The sequence below is a fragment of the Lepidochelys kempii genome, chromosome 4, assembly GCF_965140285.1.
Source record: "Lepidochelys kempii isolate rLepKem1 chromosome 4, rLepKem1.hap1, whole genome shotgun sequence".
Lineage (NCBI taxonomy): Eukaryota > Metazoa > Chordata > Testudines > Cheloniidae > Lepidochelys > Lepidochelys kempii.
The window spans coordinates 57,572,723-57,588,518 of record NC_136383.1 but is presented as its reverse complement, the minus strand read 5'-3'; the positions used below and the strand labels follow the sequence as shown (position 1 = coordinate 57,588,518).

The window sequence follows — 15,796 nt, the reverse complement described above, 5'->3', positions numbered from 1 at the left end:
TCCTCCCTCAGCTTCCAGTGTTTTAGCAAAGCCAGCTGTGATAAAGCAGCCTTATTTTCCAGCTGCTTTCAGGTGATCCTTTTAGTAAAGAAGCTTTTAAAGCTTGTAGGTCTCTGCTTTAAATTACCATGAGATCTTATCTTACAGAACAGGCAGTTGGGCTATTGCAAGAGAAAATGCCTTGCTTTTTAATAGTAGTTTATTTTTTAAAAAGGGAAACTAACACTCAAATACTGAGCAATTTAAGTAATTGCTACCTTTATCTGCTTGCAATGTGCCCTATCTATGCTGGGACATTATAGACAAGATTTAAGATGGGCTAAAGTTCAGGTGGATGTATTTGCAATTGTGCATGCAATTGGTGCAGCTGGTAGTTCATGTATTAGTAAAGTTTAAGGCCAGTGGGGACTGCTATCTAGTTTGACAACATGCATAGTTTAGGCTATAGAATTTCACCCAATACTTCCCACAATGCAGATAATTATTTTTCCGTGCTACATAAGTAAACATGGTAGAGCTCAATAACTCATGGTTGAACTAGAACGTATCTTTTAGGAAGACCTCCTATTTTGATTTAAGACAAGGTGATGGTGAATTTCATACTTCCCTTGTTAAACCGTTAGGGTTTTTTAGCCATCATTTCCAGCTTAAACTTTTCTCTTTTCAACTTGGGTATTTGCATGCACAAATGGGTCAATGGCTACCTGACTGGCCATGCAAGTGGCCAGTGCACAGTAATTGTGCAGGCCAAAGTGCAGGCATTTTGGGGTCAGTCAATGGGTCTAAAAATAGAATCTGTCTGTCTCACTGGTAGTATTTTTATGATGAGTACACGTAGTTAAAAAACATTTAATGCTTTGTTGCAAGAGACTCCTCCAGGTTATTATATCTGATATAAAAGTTTTTAAAGGGTTAATTCTAAAGTTTCTGCTCTTGTGAAAAATGCCAGGTCAGGGTTAATGAAATAGAAGTGTCTCCACTTTAAAAGGACACTGTCATAGTAGAATTTTAGAATAATTCTGAACTCTAGTAAATTTATTACTAATCAGTTGAAATTGAACATTTTAAAATCTGTTTATTAGTTGCTATCTTACTTTTTGCATGTCACCCCATTAGGAAAAGTAAAATAGGTAAGTCTTACTTTCACGCTTTCAGACAGCACTGCACGGGATGTCTTGGGACAAAAAATTATCATGAAACCAGTAATTCTATTAGGACTAAGGCGCTGATTCTGCAGTGGCATGTGCTCATCCAGTGGGGCTCCAGCCACACCCAGCCTTTGCAGAATCGAGGCCAAAAACTTACTTTAAAGCCTACATTAAGCTGGTGCTAAGGTTAGAAAATGTGCATCTGTTTAGAGGGAAAACAGAACGTCTTCCCTTATTCATGATAAATACTTTTGTACTCTTATTTTCAAGGTTATGGAGATAAAGAAGGGAAACCGAAAAGTTCTGAATAAACTGATTGGACTGGTTCAAAGAACAACAAGAGGACGAGCAGACCCTGTGCTGGTGAAACAAATATTAGAGAAGAGGCTGTCACAGTAACTTTCAGAGCAACTTGCACAGGTCCCTACAGAGGGAATGACTGGACAATTCCCTGGACTCTGTACAGTTCATTTCCAGCCTGAGCTAGAAAAAGATACTGTGTAGTGTTAGCATGGAACAGAATTGTTATTCCCTTTTGGTGGTTATTCAGGTAGTTTCTTGTTATACAATCTTTCTTGAATGCTTCACCCTCTGTCAGGACAAAAGAAAAGGCATTCTGTGCAAAAGAATAGCAGACATTAGTATTGAGAGCTGGTCACTTTTCCTGGAGCTGGTTTTGCACACATGAGAAAGGTAAGTGATTCACTACGTTACTGTTTGGCTGAATACTCTAGAACTGGCATCAGATGTATGTTGTGATTAAATATTGCCAGGTAGCAATGCTTTTCTGAAGGAATAGAAAGTCACGCATCTTAGAGTGTGAAATGTAATGATGTGCATAGGTCACGCCACCTACTCGCTCTGCCAAACACTCAGTGGCAGCTCGGCCACTCCCGCCACCTGTCAGGAGGGGGAAGCAGTTCCTCAGTGCTGTCACTCCTCCCTTGCCTCTGCCAGAGGGAGGGAAAGGAGAAGAGACTGCCCAGCTGCCTTTCCTTCCTTCAGGGGATGATCGATCCTAAACCCAATCCTACCCCCCACCCCACCCCACCCAACCCCAGTGGCTAAACAGGCCCCTAAAAGCCAACTAAGGCAGCTGAAGCTCAGGCAGTCCTGTGCATTATGGAAAAATCCTGCTACTTCAAGAGCCTGTGCTATATGCACATCTATAATCTTACATCTATAATAAATACTTGATCGGGCTATGAACTGTGGTTGCTGGAGTTCATAAGCCTCTTTTGATCCCTTCTAAAAACCACAATTATCCTCAAGCTCAAAGATACTTCTGAAGGGTAAAATGTTTTGCCATTGGAATGCATGCACAGACCATACTAAGCTCTTAGGCCCAGGTTTTTAAAGCTATTTACATGCTGCCATGCTCAGCTTTGCAATGCCTAACTGATTTAGGCACTTAGTAGCCTAAATCCCGTTGACTGTTAGTGGGATTTTGACTCAGATGCCTAAATCCTTTTTGAAAATGAAATTTGGGCTCCTACACACTTTTACAAATCTGGCCTTAATTCAGAGAGGATGTAGCCCAGGCCTCTTTTGTGGAATCTAGCCATCCTCTTCAAGTTATGGAATTGCTAGTTCAGCCCTCCTCACTGGTACTTCATTCTTTGATTAGCAGTGCTACTCTCTTTCTTGACAGGGAAACATCTGAACAAACAAGCTCACAGTTTAAGCAGAAAAGAGGCAAAATGCAGGGGTTTTCAAATATATTTATTGAATAAAATGTGTGCCCATTGTTCACATAAAAATAAGTTAGTTAAAAGGTTGTGCAGCTGACAAAAAGCATTAACGTTAGGTTGCCTTGTTTTGTCTGAAAAGGATAAGATTTACTCTGAATTTTGCAATGACAGAGACCTTGACCTTTTAAAAAATTGTGCATTTAAACTGACATTCAAACAAAGGCTTTACTATCATTTTGTCACATCTGAGCAAAAGCACCATTTTATCTTTTATTTACTGGCACCTGTTTTGTTCCACGACGATTTTGTTCAGAGTGCGAAGTTTAAACCAATTTTACAAAACCTATTCAGATAATAAATGGTTATGACACAAACCACAATATACACTGAACTTTGAATTCATTAGATTAATGCTCTGTCCTTAACTCCTGCCATTGTGGGAGGAAACAAAAGGCACAAGACTGAATTATGGACGGAGCATCTGCATAAAGTTTGAATTTTATTGGTCCATGTGTTTTAAGCCTATTCTTTACCTTTCCAACAAACAAACAAACCCAACCTTTTCCAGAAGGTTTTGTCCTCTTGTATTATTAATGCTTTTTGTTGGGCAGCTTTGGAGTGGGATGTGTGTTACACTTACCCCCTTCCCTGAGAGAGTGTAGTAACTTATACTTAAAATAGAAGGATCTTAGATACCATAGCATGACTACTGTTGGTAAATATCTTTAATGGTTATCTGTTTTCAAAGCCATTTTGTTCTAGGCAATTTAGTAATAGGGTAGAAAATAGCCTGTAATAATTCATGGACACGTTCTATGAATATACAGCATTAGATCTTTACGTTTAAAATAGCAATTACTATAAATCTCAACCTACTTTCAACGCTGCCTGCCACACATACAATGGAGAACAAGGAAACTAGAAGTGGATAATTATAACAAACTCTTCCCTTGTATTAGAAAAAGACAAAGGAAACAGGTTAAAAATCTTCAACCATGTTATGGACTCATCACTTGCTGAATTTTTAAACCAACATTTTGCATAGGAACAAAAACTATTAAGGATGTTTCTTGACGGACAATCAAAAAGGGTAAGCTTTTTGAATCAGATCTTAATGTGTATGAAGTCCTTTGCATGCTCATTAAGGTGCTGGCTATCCTATCTAAAGCAGTGTTAGCCAGGATGGAGGGCAGCTTAAGCTCTGACACGGCTGGCTATCATGGCTTCAAACATGTTATCCTAACTATACTCCAGCCTTTGTGTCCCTCTGAGCAGAACATAAAACATCCAGTTAAACACGGCCAGAATGATTCTCCTGCTCCCCACCAAAAAGCTCAGGGCAAAGTCTAAACTCTCAAAGTTTGTTCCCTACAGAGAATGACAACTCTGCCACATACCACTTAGTAAGACTGACTTGTATAGCATCATATGTGTGCACAGCACTTTACAGAACATTTTAAGACTTAAGGATCCAGCCTGAAGGAGTTAATCGACTATCGGACAAATACGAAAAACAAGATGGGTGTTGCGGGGTGAGATGGTGCAGAAACTGAGTGATCGATGTCGAAAAGCTTGGTGTAGAGGGAGGCTGTCACAAGGCTTGAACAAAGGACAAAAGCTAGGGCTTCCTAGAATTAAGGCTCAAGTTCTGCCCTTCACTCAGGTGTCAGTTTGCTACTGCAGCCCTCACCGAGGTGCTGCTTAGATGCCCTATGTGCTCCAGCTGTTAGGCAGGGTGAGTTACATATAGTTTCATTCAGATCTTCAGTATTAATTTAATACCCAACCTGTGTGAGAGAATTTCCTTTGGCCCTTCAGCTTATAGAGAGAAATTTTGCCAATGTATAAAAGTTGACACCATACACAGTCATTACAATCTCATCCAAATGGACAGAGGTAGTTAAACATGTGGGTGCTTACCAGATAGAGTGTAAAAGCTTTTGGCAGGGGGCATTGATTATATATGTGTAGCAGCAGTTATCCTGCATTTGGGAGTTGGAGGGAGAAACTGACAAAATATTTTTTCTGGCAGTGTGGAGTAATGAGGAAAGACAACCTTTAGCTATCAGCCCTGGGTGCAAAGTTTCACAGCAGAGTTTAATTTGATCCGTGCTATAGAGGTATATGGTGGATACTTTCATTACAGTTTAGGCATTCTACTTGTGACTGTTAATGTCCTGGGAAAGGGTTCAAATTACATTAAGTAGTTGCTGTGATATCATTCTAGTGTAATGTTTTTATTTCTGTGCTGAGCAGCCCTTTGTAATATGCAGACTTTCACAGTCACTAACTGCAGCAGCAGCCTCTCATAGATTTATGGCCTTGGGTGTTTGCTGTATGTGTAAAGTGGCTTCTCACTCTTGAACGAGTATCCTACTTCATTTTTTGTTTAAAGCTATAATCTCAGGGTGCTCAAGAAAGGAGCCTGAGACAGAGGAGCACATCAAAACTTTTGCCCTTCTCTGTATCTCCCTTGCACTGCTATTTTCATATGATTCAGACAGGAAGTTGATAACATTCTGCTTCATCTAAGGGTGAGAGAAAACCAAGTTACAGCAGCAAGGAGGTCCCAATTTATTTTTTCAAATATAGCATTGATCTGGTTGGCTGTACTTGGAAGGGGCTAGTCTGGTATCTAAGAATTACTGAAGCAGCCTTCCCCTCTTCTCTTGTTGATGTCCTGGGGCAGGGGAAGTGGTTAGGAAGCAAAGAGTGGCCCTATACCTGCTAGGGATTCCCAGCTGAACAGCAACGCTGATTTTTTTTTCCTACCTGCTTTTTGAAACCTGAGTAGCACAAGCCAGGCAGAACAGGGCCAGAATGCAGGCACGAGTGTCCCACAGATTTTGGGTTTTTTTAAAGGCAGCTCTCTATCCCCATAAATTGTGGGTGCAAATCATGGTCCTTGCAGACAGTAGCCTGATTCTGGGAGGTTTGTGGAAGGTGGGGCATGCAATATTAAAGAAAAGAAAAACAAGTTTGAATGAGCAATATGCTGGTGCAAGCTCCCAGCAGGACTTTGCTAAAATTCTGCCACCAAAGTTGACAGGAGGGCTAAAGGTTCAAGCTTCTCTAAATTTGAGGGCTAGAAACTTCGATGTGAGAATCTTTGCTTTAATTTAATCACAATACTCTGAGCTGGAGCTTTAAGGAAAACTAAATATTGCTAGAGTTAGTAAACTGAATGTCACTCTCACTGTTAACAGAGTCGTATCCAGCAGCGACATGGCCTCTTGGCTCAAGCTGGAGCACTGAATGCTGAGACTTGTAGACTCTAAAGGCCACATCTTTCCATTAGAGAGGAGATGGCATCCTGTGTGGGTGCTAGCCAAGCTGACAGGGTAGCATTTAGACAAAGTTTGATTAGACCTAGGTTTAACCCAGCTACTTTTGTTTTTTTGGCCTAGATACACTTGGTTATTTTTAAGCAAACTGCAATAAAATATTAGTGATATCAAATGCTTTCTTGAAGCTAATATATCCAAAACACAAGTTTGCAGGTATATAATTATACCCGGGCACTTTAACTTTGACAAAGAAAAATTATTTTGTTCAGAAACGCAGCCTTTGCACAAAAGTTCCATAAAGGGTTTTTGGCCTTAATCCAGCTGCCACACAAATTGTTATAATCAATGAATAAAAAGGTTTGCTCAGTAAGCAGTAATGACTTCCCAGCAGCCCTTACAGGCCAGAGGATCAAAAACTCAAAGTGCATATGTACTTGACCCAGTAATATTCCTGTTCATAAATAAGTGTCTTCAACCAGTATACAACAAAACAAAAAATATTTACGCTAGATCACATTTGGAAAAGCAGGACCTCCCTCAAAGAAAGTTATTAATCTGATCTTTTGTAGCTAATGAAGTTATAAATTAAATATGCACCACAGCAATCTTAGAGTTTTATGGTGGCACCTATCTCGGATTACTTGAATACCTACTTATGCAAACAAATCCAAAAACACATTAACACGGGGTAATTTTCACCCTCCCTTCTATGATATTTTTTCAATAGTGGTCCTTGACACAGGGCCACTTTTTTCTGCTTGTGACAAACAAGAGTTTCAGTTCTGTCTGTATTTCACACTGAAGTGAGTAACACACTGCCAGCCTGTGGTTTTTGGTAATTGTCATTTTCTATTGCTAAAGCCCAAAAGGTGCAACCAAGGACATCTTGTAATTACCTAAATCAAATTTAGATAGGGACAGCACTGAATTGTGCCAGAACTAGCATGGGTAAAAAAGTACTACATTACTTGCAATTGCAGCTGCACTCTAAATGTTACAAATGTAAGCCTAGCAGCCTTCATAAAAACTGTAGGTATGACACAGCAATTTCTGTCAGTACAGCACAGTAAATTGCTTATTAAATCAAGCTTCCTCAAAGAGGAACTATGTTATAATCAATGTATAAAAGAAGATTTGCACAGTAAGCAGTAATGACTTTGTAGCTCTGGCTACCATTCAAAGTAATACAGTAAAAGGCGTGACATCATTTAATTGCACCAAATAAGACTGCTTTTTTTTTCCTCTCCCATCCTAGAGATTTTTTTTTTTAAATGCTTGTGAAAGGTGCTGAATTGACAACACTGGAGAATGAAGTCCTCTGTTTATCCAGAGGCATGCTAGCTTGCCTTGTACTGGAAGACCTACCTCTAGTGGTAGAAGGGCAGCTTGAACTTAAACCCTCGTTCTGTGCTGAACATGCCAGTTGTGTCCATAGGGAGTGGACAGAAAGCTCTCTCATGGCTCATGCACCAAGGAGCTGTCAAATCTTTTAGCTGCTATTGCTCAGATTGGAACTAGTGAAATCTAGGTGTAAGTGTGTTATTACCTACCAAGTTTTAAAAACAAAAACCAGTTTTGTTAAATGGATCAATCGTACCTGTCTGTCATTAACACAAAAAGATTATCCAACTAGACAGTATTTACCAAACAGGCATAACTACAGTAAGTGAATGCATTCTGCTTTCACCACAGGATGTGACAAACCCCGATGAAGTATTAAATGCTAAAAGCAATTTGTGAACAGCAGATACTTTGAAGGAATGTATCTGAGTGTACTAAAAGAAGGGCAACCTTTTTAATAAGAAAGAACAACCTTCTTTGGGTCTGATTTTCCTCATCTCCACCAGTGTAACAGATCAGAATCAGGTCTTGATTTTTGTTCCAGATCTTTCCAATTTGAAAGCAGCAGCATATTAAACAGCCTTCAGATCAAGGACTTCCACAAGAAAGGATTATTAATTTGAGGCTCTAATAATGAAACAACTGTTTTCATGCTCAATTACATGTAGTTTGCTCTGCACATTGAAGGCAGGAATAATCAACATCATAGTTTGTTTTTTCACAGGATGCTGGAGGTTATGGTTCTGTAATTCAGTCCTCGCTGAAACCCTGCCTATGATATCTCAGACCGGAAGTCATATAATGTATATTGAATCTTTATTTGGACAGTTTAGAGTTTGAGTATAAACCGACCAGACTTATACAAAGGAAATAGCAAATATATCAAAAATTGACAAATCACTTGCCAATTTACAAGTCCACAATATGGTCTCTCCTTTTAGATAGATGACAGATGGTTTTCCTTTGTTTAAAGCATACCTTATGCACATACAGTGTAATGACTTGTCAGTAAGAATTCCTCTGCCCGCTGTAGGGTTTTTAAAGCTCACTAATTTGGTAGGCTGGAGTAACTCCTCCGGAACCATTACAGTTTACTGGGTCCAAACCCCAAAACTTACAGATCTAGTTTGCAGAGTCCACGTTTTAAGGTCTCCATCTACCTTTATGTCTTCAGAACAGACTATTGTAATGAATAAGCACATTTAAAAACAAAAAAGACCATTTAAAATGAAACCACTCCTAAACAGTTCACAAAAAAGAGTTAATGGTCTGATTTTAACTAAAAGGAAAGGGAGAATTAACAAACAAATTCACCCCATTAACAGTTTTTAAAAATGTGGATAGTTTTTTGGGAGTAAATCCCCACTTGGTTATGACTCATTGAAGTTTGCTTATTTTATTATTACATGTATTTAGTCCATTTTAAAGCACTCACATCAGCTTCTTGCTAGAAGGTAGTGGCTATGCTTTGATGACATGGGAATAGATTAGATCAGTGTTTACAGCATTCAGCAGCCACTGACCCAGCCCAGATTAGGCTGGAGCACTGCAGTAAGTGATCTCTCTCTTCCCCTCACAGCTAATTTATAAGAGAACAGGCATGAACCACAGTTCTAAGGTGAGGGGTGTGAGTGAAGAACCTACCAGCTGCTAGGAGAAGGAAAGGGGCCTGAGGCTGGTGGTTGGCCCTGGCTCCAGCAGCACTGGAATCAGTAGAAGAATTCTCCCCTTCCTAAATTAAATGAGTTAAACAAAAGGCAATTGAATGGGGGGTGAGCGGAGCAGCAGCAAGGAGGCTAGAGTGTGATTTGGTGAAATTGCATCTGACAGGCAAAGAGTTGCACGGAACAGGAGCAACAGAGAAGAAAGTGACCTGGAGGGATGCACGGGCCTAAGCACAAAGGGTTGAGAGGCAGCAGCCAGGGCTGTGAGGGAGGGAAGCTGGTGTTCAGACACCACAGAATTGAGTACATTACAAATACCTAGACAGACGAGTGATGGCAGGTCTAGGGAAGTATTTGCATGTGGCAATCTGTGCAGATCCACTTTAGGACTTTTAGTGTCTCCTACAGACAGGACTTAATGCAGTCAGGCACTACTATACCTCTCCCTGCTATGGATGATGGGTGCACTTTTCCAAGCACTTATGGGTATCTCTACACTGGAATAAAAGATGGTGGCTGGCCTGGGCCAGCTGACAGAGGCTCGTGGGGCTAAAAATTGTTGTATGGACATTCAGGTTCTCAGAGTGGAGCATGGACTCTGTGACCCTCCCAGCGCCACCCCCCACCATGGTCTCAGAGCTGAAGCCCAAACCTCTACACAGCAACTTTATAAGCGTGCAGCCCAAGCCCCATGAGCCCAGCCCAGCTGCAGGTGTTTAACTACTGTGTAGCCATACCCCCCATGTGACCAAGGACCATTGAAAGTTAATGGGACTTCAGTTCCTAAGTCACTTAGGTACTTTACAAAATTTAACCTGATCTTTCTCCTTAGAGGCTTTTCATTTACATTCCTTAAGTGAAGATAATATGCTTGAAATTGGGGAAGTTATAAAATGGGGCTTTTCAGTATTGGGGAATTACAACCAGCAGCATAACAAAAACTGCTTTAATATCATTCTTACCTCTGGTTTCCAGTGCTTTGGGATTGTTTTAGTTTCCTCGTAGTAGAAAGGGGAAGTATTAAGGCTTTCATGAACTGAGTCCCCCATTCATGTATAGCACTGGAAGCACAATTATGCCACTAAGAGTAAGACTAAATGCTGCAGTGATGCACCAATTCATCATGTTTGGGTTCTTCTAATGAACCTCATTACTCACAGAAGAGAATTTTCTTAAGCTGTTAATCACTAGCAACCGTTTTCAATTATCCCTGTTACTTTTTCCTCTCCAACTATTGAACATTCCTCCTCCCTCCCCATTACCCCAAAAGTGCAATATTAGGAAAAGCTAGCGCATAACTTAAAAAATAAATAACCAGTGTTCAAAATGACCTTTAAAAAAAAATTAAGAACACCTTTTCAGAGGCAAGCTGTCCTTTTTCATAAAAAGCAGTACTTAACAAAAATAGATCAGAGTTGCCCTTTTAACACTACTGAAAGATACTGAATACTTTTCTTCAGCTTATCAATAGAAGAACACACATTTTTTAGAGCTTGCATAGAAACACTTTGTACTTTGTGCAAATTTTACTAAATAAGGCTTGCTTGAGATTTTAGATAGCAATATAATATTTATCAAAGAATGCTGAGAAACTGCAAGGAAAATTCCAAGCAGTCTGCACTCTGCATCCACTTACACATTTCATTTGACTTCAAAAGACCAACAGCTGATAGCTGCAGATTTGTATGCAACATAAGGCAATATGGTATGTGTTGGGTACAGCACCTGCTTTCAGCTAGTCATGCATTTATAACACATGAGAACACTTGGATTCACAACCTCAGCCATTGGTAAAGGGGATTTCAGAGGTGGCACTGTAGACTCCCCTTTTAAAAATAAAGCAATCAACCCCCTAAAAATCTTGGTCCTTAACACAGAAGGCTTATTTGACCAATTTTGTGCAGTTTTCATATATATTTACATATCAGGTATTTCTCCCACTAGGCAACCCAATTTTCTCGGCCAGAATTGAAAACAGGAGCAGTGGGGTAAAGGAAGTTGTGTATATGCACAAGGGAAGAGGGGTACATATTCGAAATGACAGAACCCCTCAGAAATATATCATATGAGTATGTTGCACAGTTGGAAGTCATAAGGCCCAATATAAAGGTACCATGGAATGAGATTTTTTCCCAGATCAAGTATTATCAGGAAGTATCAAAGTAGAACTTTCTTTTGTAAGCAGCTTTGCATTTAAAAATCTGCTAATTCTATTAGAAAAAAAAAATCTGTAAAAATAACACTAATAATAATCCTCAACATCACCCAGTATTTTGTAACCCAGGATGGAATGTTCCTGTGCAAGAGCTGCTAGCTCCTTCAGAAACTCTGGGAAAAGGGCAGCTGCCAGCACGCTATTCCTCACAGGCAAGGGAATACCAGGAAGAGCCGTTACTCTCTTTGCTCTGTGTCCCAAGAAAGGCTGGAGCAGGGTTTGGGAAGCTTCAGAAAGATTTCTTCCTTTCCCTGTGCTGCTGTTGTGCTGGATGTTCTCTAAAGCCAGGAAGAAAAAAAGAATCAGTTTTGACCAGTAAGCAAACCTAATTTAAACTGCATGCTCGAGGATGTATTCACTCTATGATTGGTATCAAATGCAATGTTTTTACACACTGTGTGGCCCAAATTCTATTCTCTTCCTCCCAAAAAAGAATGATCAAGGCTCAGATAGGCATGTGGGGTTATTCCCCACCCGCACTCCCCATGTGCTCCCTTTTTTCCCTTAGCAATCTGGTAGCTGAGAGCTGCCAGTGGGAAGAAACAACATGGAAGTGAAGGCAGAGTAATGGAAAGGAACATATATGAAGGTACCCTTAAAAAGGGAAATCACAGTTATTTGCATTTTATGCGTGGAAAAAAATTTCCCAAAGTATAATTTAAAATAATACAGCCTTGCACTAGTCTACTCTCCTGCTTACCTGGCATTAGTATTTATGTATGTTTTGGATAGACAAAATATATTTTTCCCCATCACCACCCTGGAAAGGCAGGTAAGTGGAGTTACGGGCCTGGGCAGGTAAATTTTCATGACAACTCTTCAAAGCTCAAACACATTATTTAAGAAATACTATATGAAGTTTCAGTTTTTTCTACCGCTGTCCCTCTCGGAGCTTTCCCCTTGGAGGTTACCATCTTCCTGTGAACAGGCAGGAAATAATTTTTAAAAATAAATGAGAACACCACACATTCTCCAGACACCTATATGGTCTGCCCTCACAGAGCTCATCCCAGGATTGGGACCAAGAGTAGTCTCTTATTCAAAGTAAGTAACGCAAAATTTTTAAATGTAGTAAACTAAAAAGGCAGCAGCACTTTAATTTCAGCCCCAGTTAGAACCACATTTTAATTAAGTGACATTCAATGAAACTGAAAGGCCACAAACTCAAAACGTGTAAAAAGTACTTTATTTTTTACACCATAAATAATTAGCCTGTGGAATTCATGCCACAAAATGTTACTGAGGTTAAGAGTTTAACAGGATTCAAAATGTAATTAGTCATTTACGTGACCACTAAGAATGCCCACTGTTATATGAGACTGCATTTAAAAAAAAAAAAATGTAAGGATTAAACCTACATGCTTCAGGGCATAAACTAACCACTAACTGATATGGTTAGGAGGAAATTTCCCTTAAAGTATGAGCAGGTTATTCTATAATTTTCCACTATTGGGTTATTTGCACCTTCCTCTGAAGGATTTGGTGCCAGCCAACTAGTGTTAGAGACAGGATATGGGATTAGATGGACCACTAGTCTGATGCACGGCAGTTCCTATGTTCTATATTTCTCCATCCTTGTTTCCCCTTCCTCAGTTTATGGACATTAGTGTATATCCTTCCGATACTTGGATAAAGTTTTCATCCCTTAGCAATAATTTGGTAAAGCTATACTTTTTTTAGATCTAGTTAATCATAACTCTCACGCTCCAGACTCTTTAGTCACTTGTGTCACTTTAGTCACTTGTGTTGTTCTCTGGTTTTCTCCCAACTAGGGCTGGTCGGGAACCAGAAGTTCTGTTCTATAGGAAACTCCAACATTTTTTGAGGGGGAGGGAGTTATGAAGTGGAACAAAAAACAAGCATTTTGAGATTGCCTGCAAAATAGAAATTCAGAGAGGTCATCTCAATAGCCATCAAAATGTTTTAGTTTGACTTTTATATTATATTAAAACATGAACTATTTTTATATGCATATTAAATATATTTAATACTTACATATAATTAAAAGTAAAAAGCCTAAACATTTTGATTTTTTTCCTATTGAATAATTTCATCCAAATATACCCATTCCTGCAAAATATTTCAATGCTCTCAATTTCCATTTTTCTGGAATTCAGGTGCACAGAACTGTACACAATATAGAATCTTACAGCACAGAGATTGAAAAGGTCTAATATTCCAGATGTGTTTTTACCAGGGACACAGGTAGAGCATGTGTGTCACTTACCTGGTTTATAACCTGATGCCTCTACATATGCAATCTCAAATCAAATAGACTTTTCCCTTCACCATATACTATTTCAGTATAAGCAGAGATGTAAGTTTTCCATCATTCCTAGAACTCTTACAGCATTATTGCAATCCAAGTATATCCCCTCTCTTGAACACCTATGTTTTGAATTAGTTTTCACCGATGGGATCAGTTTCTGTTTTTCAATTTTAAATCCTGTAGGAAGTCAACTATATTCAATAATGTAGGAAGAATCAGGAAAGATTGTTGTGCTTGCAGTTATACATCACTTTCACGTTTCAACTTGAAAAGGGAATCTAGGAGAAAGTTTCGTTCCAGAATACTGGATTTTCATTTTAGCTTCCTGAAATAATCTCGTAAAGTCCAACCATATTTTATTTGCCAATACTGTAACAGTTTCAACCTTACATTTCTTAATCAATATAATGATGTGGTATGTTGATGTACTTGGGAGGCAACTTGCCCCAAGAATTACTGTTTGATTGCTGGCATTGCTAGGTTGGCTAAGAGCCAAAACTGCAGTTATCCAGATATTTATTTAGTCTCTAAGCATTAGTCAAGAGGCTCGTTCTTTACAGGGGCTGCCACAGGGCAGGAGAAAATGTTACAGGCAAATGACCGAGCAGCCTCTGCTTCAGGTTCCTGAATAATGACCACAATGAAGGGACTCGGCAAACGTTGAAGCCCACAAATATGCTAATGTAAAACAGGAAAATATAAATAAATGCCAAAATCAGAGACTGTTTTATGAAGCAGTTTCACTGGGTTTGAATAGCTACAACAGAGAGCTTTGAAGCATAACACTTATAAGATGAATGAAGTTATGTTAGGAATGTATTATACAAAGATCTTATTGACAAGTACCTTTTAAAAAAAAAGCCATTAAATATTGGCTTCTAATCTTGCATCCCACATGCCAGCTACAGTGCACCCTAATTGTAAGGCTCTCTCATCTACTGTTCTTGGAACCTGACTTCTAAACCCTACTGGTCTCTGTGATAAACATCTCACTTACAGCATGCACCTTCCACAGACCAATGCTTCAAGTAGCCGCCTGAGAAAGGCTATGATTTTGCAGAGTATGCATACTGTGAATGTTAGAAGCTGACACCATGCTGATTAGAATTGAAGAAAATTATTAAGTCCCTCAGAAAAAAACAATTAAACAAACATTTTTTAAAAGTCTCCCTTGCTTCCCACACATCAATGAAAAGCCAAACAAAAAATCTGATGTAGGAACAAGTGGGATACTCATTCCAAATGATTGATGATAATGATTCAATAAATAGAATCTCTTGAACCCTGTTCTGTTGCTAACTAGTGCCATGCTATCACTATGGTTACTATTCTCAGCAGATCCTATGCATTCCCATCATATGTGAAAGTCAAGTTTTAATGGAAGCTTGGAGCCCAGTGCTGACTACTCAGCAGCAATTCTAAAACCTGGCATCTGAAATTCTGAACTCAGACTACACTGTGAGGTCCTAACCCCATCAGCTGCTGGAGGAATTTTATCATTTAGAAAAGAGGATTCTACATTTTAAATTTATTATCTGACTTACTGTACAAAACATTAATGGTTGACAGCCCATTGAAAATAGGTGTAGCACACAGCATACCCGAAAAGCAGCAGATGCTAGAAAAGTCAGCTGGAGTGGGAGTGCTGTGCCCTGAGGTGGCACCAACTCACTACCACCTTTGATGTGCCCCTCCTAGTACTGCATTTTATTTTTAACTTGCTTCTTTCCATTGAAAAGGGCATAATCAAAAATTTCCGGCTCATATTTATCTCCCTTAAAGATATTCTAGTCCAGCCTATAAGGTTTTATCTACTAGAATTCCACAATGAATTTATTTCTGAAACTGTTCTCTCCAAGAATTATCAAAAAAGAGCTGATGCATTGCTTAGAATGAGAGTAAAATAAAATGAGGTCGCGCACACATGCAACCCCTCCCCATAAACCATGTACTCGGCCAGTCTGACAGCAAGTCATGCCAACACCTTATTCTGTTACTCTTCAGAAATAAGTTTTCATGTGCTAAAATAAAACACACTAAGAATTTCCAGATGGGAGATAATTTCAAGATGCATCTACATATTGTGGCCTAAAAATTTAGGATTGTCCCTTTAAAGTTACACAGATACAGAAATACATTTGGCTGGTGATATGCACAATGCCCTCTTGCTGTTTTTATCTT

General features: G+C 39.3%; 2 protein-coding genes across 6 annotated transcripts in view; one reads left to right on the top strand and one right to left on the bottom strand.

The window, feature by feature from the left end:
* GATB (glutamyl-tRNA amidotransferase subunit B) overlaps positions 1–15,796 on the top strand; it is an 86,191-nt gene that overhangs the window by 64,965 nt on the left and 5,430 nt on the right. For 2 of the 4 annotated variants that reach the window (XR_012158598.2, XR_012158594.2), the window contains exon 13: positions 1,419–1,841. Coding sequence is in view for 1 of the 4 variants with exons in the window: in XM_073341349.2 (XP_073197450.2) it covers positions 1,419–1,547 (129 nt within the window). In the remaining 3 variants the exon portion in view is untranslated. Of the gene's footprint in view, positions 1–1,418; positions 4,307–13,118; positions 15,792–15,796 lie in introns of those variants that run through there. The other 2 variants (XR_012158597.2, XM_073341349.2) reach the window with 2 other exon arrangements.
* Positions 2,858–15,796, bottom strand: part of FHIP1A (FHF complex subunit HOOK interacting protein 1A) — a 140,657-nt gene continuing 127,718 nt past the window's right edge. For both annotated transcript variants that reach the window (XM_073341346.2, XM_073341348.2), the window contains one exon: positions 2,858–11,624. In XM_073341346.2, the coding sequence (XP_073197447.1) occupies positions 11,374–11,624 (251 nt within the window). In that variant the 3' untranslated portion in view covers positions 2,858–11,373. The remainder of the gene's footprint in view (positions 11,625–15,796) is intronic.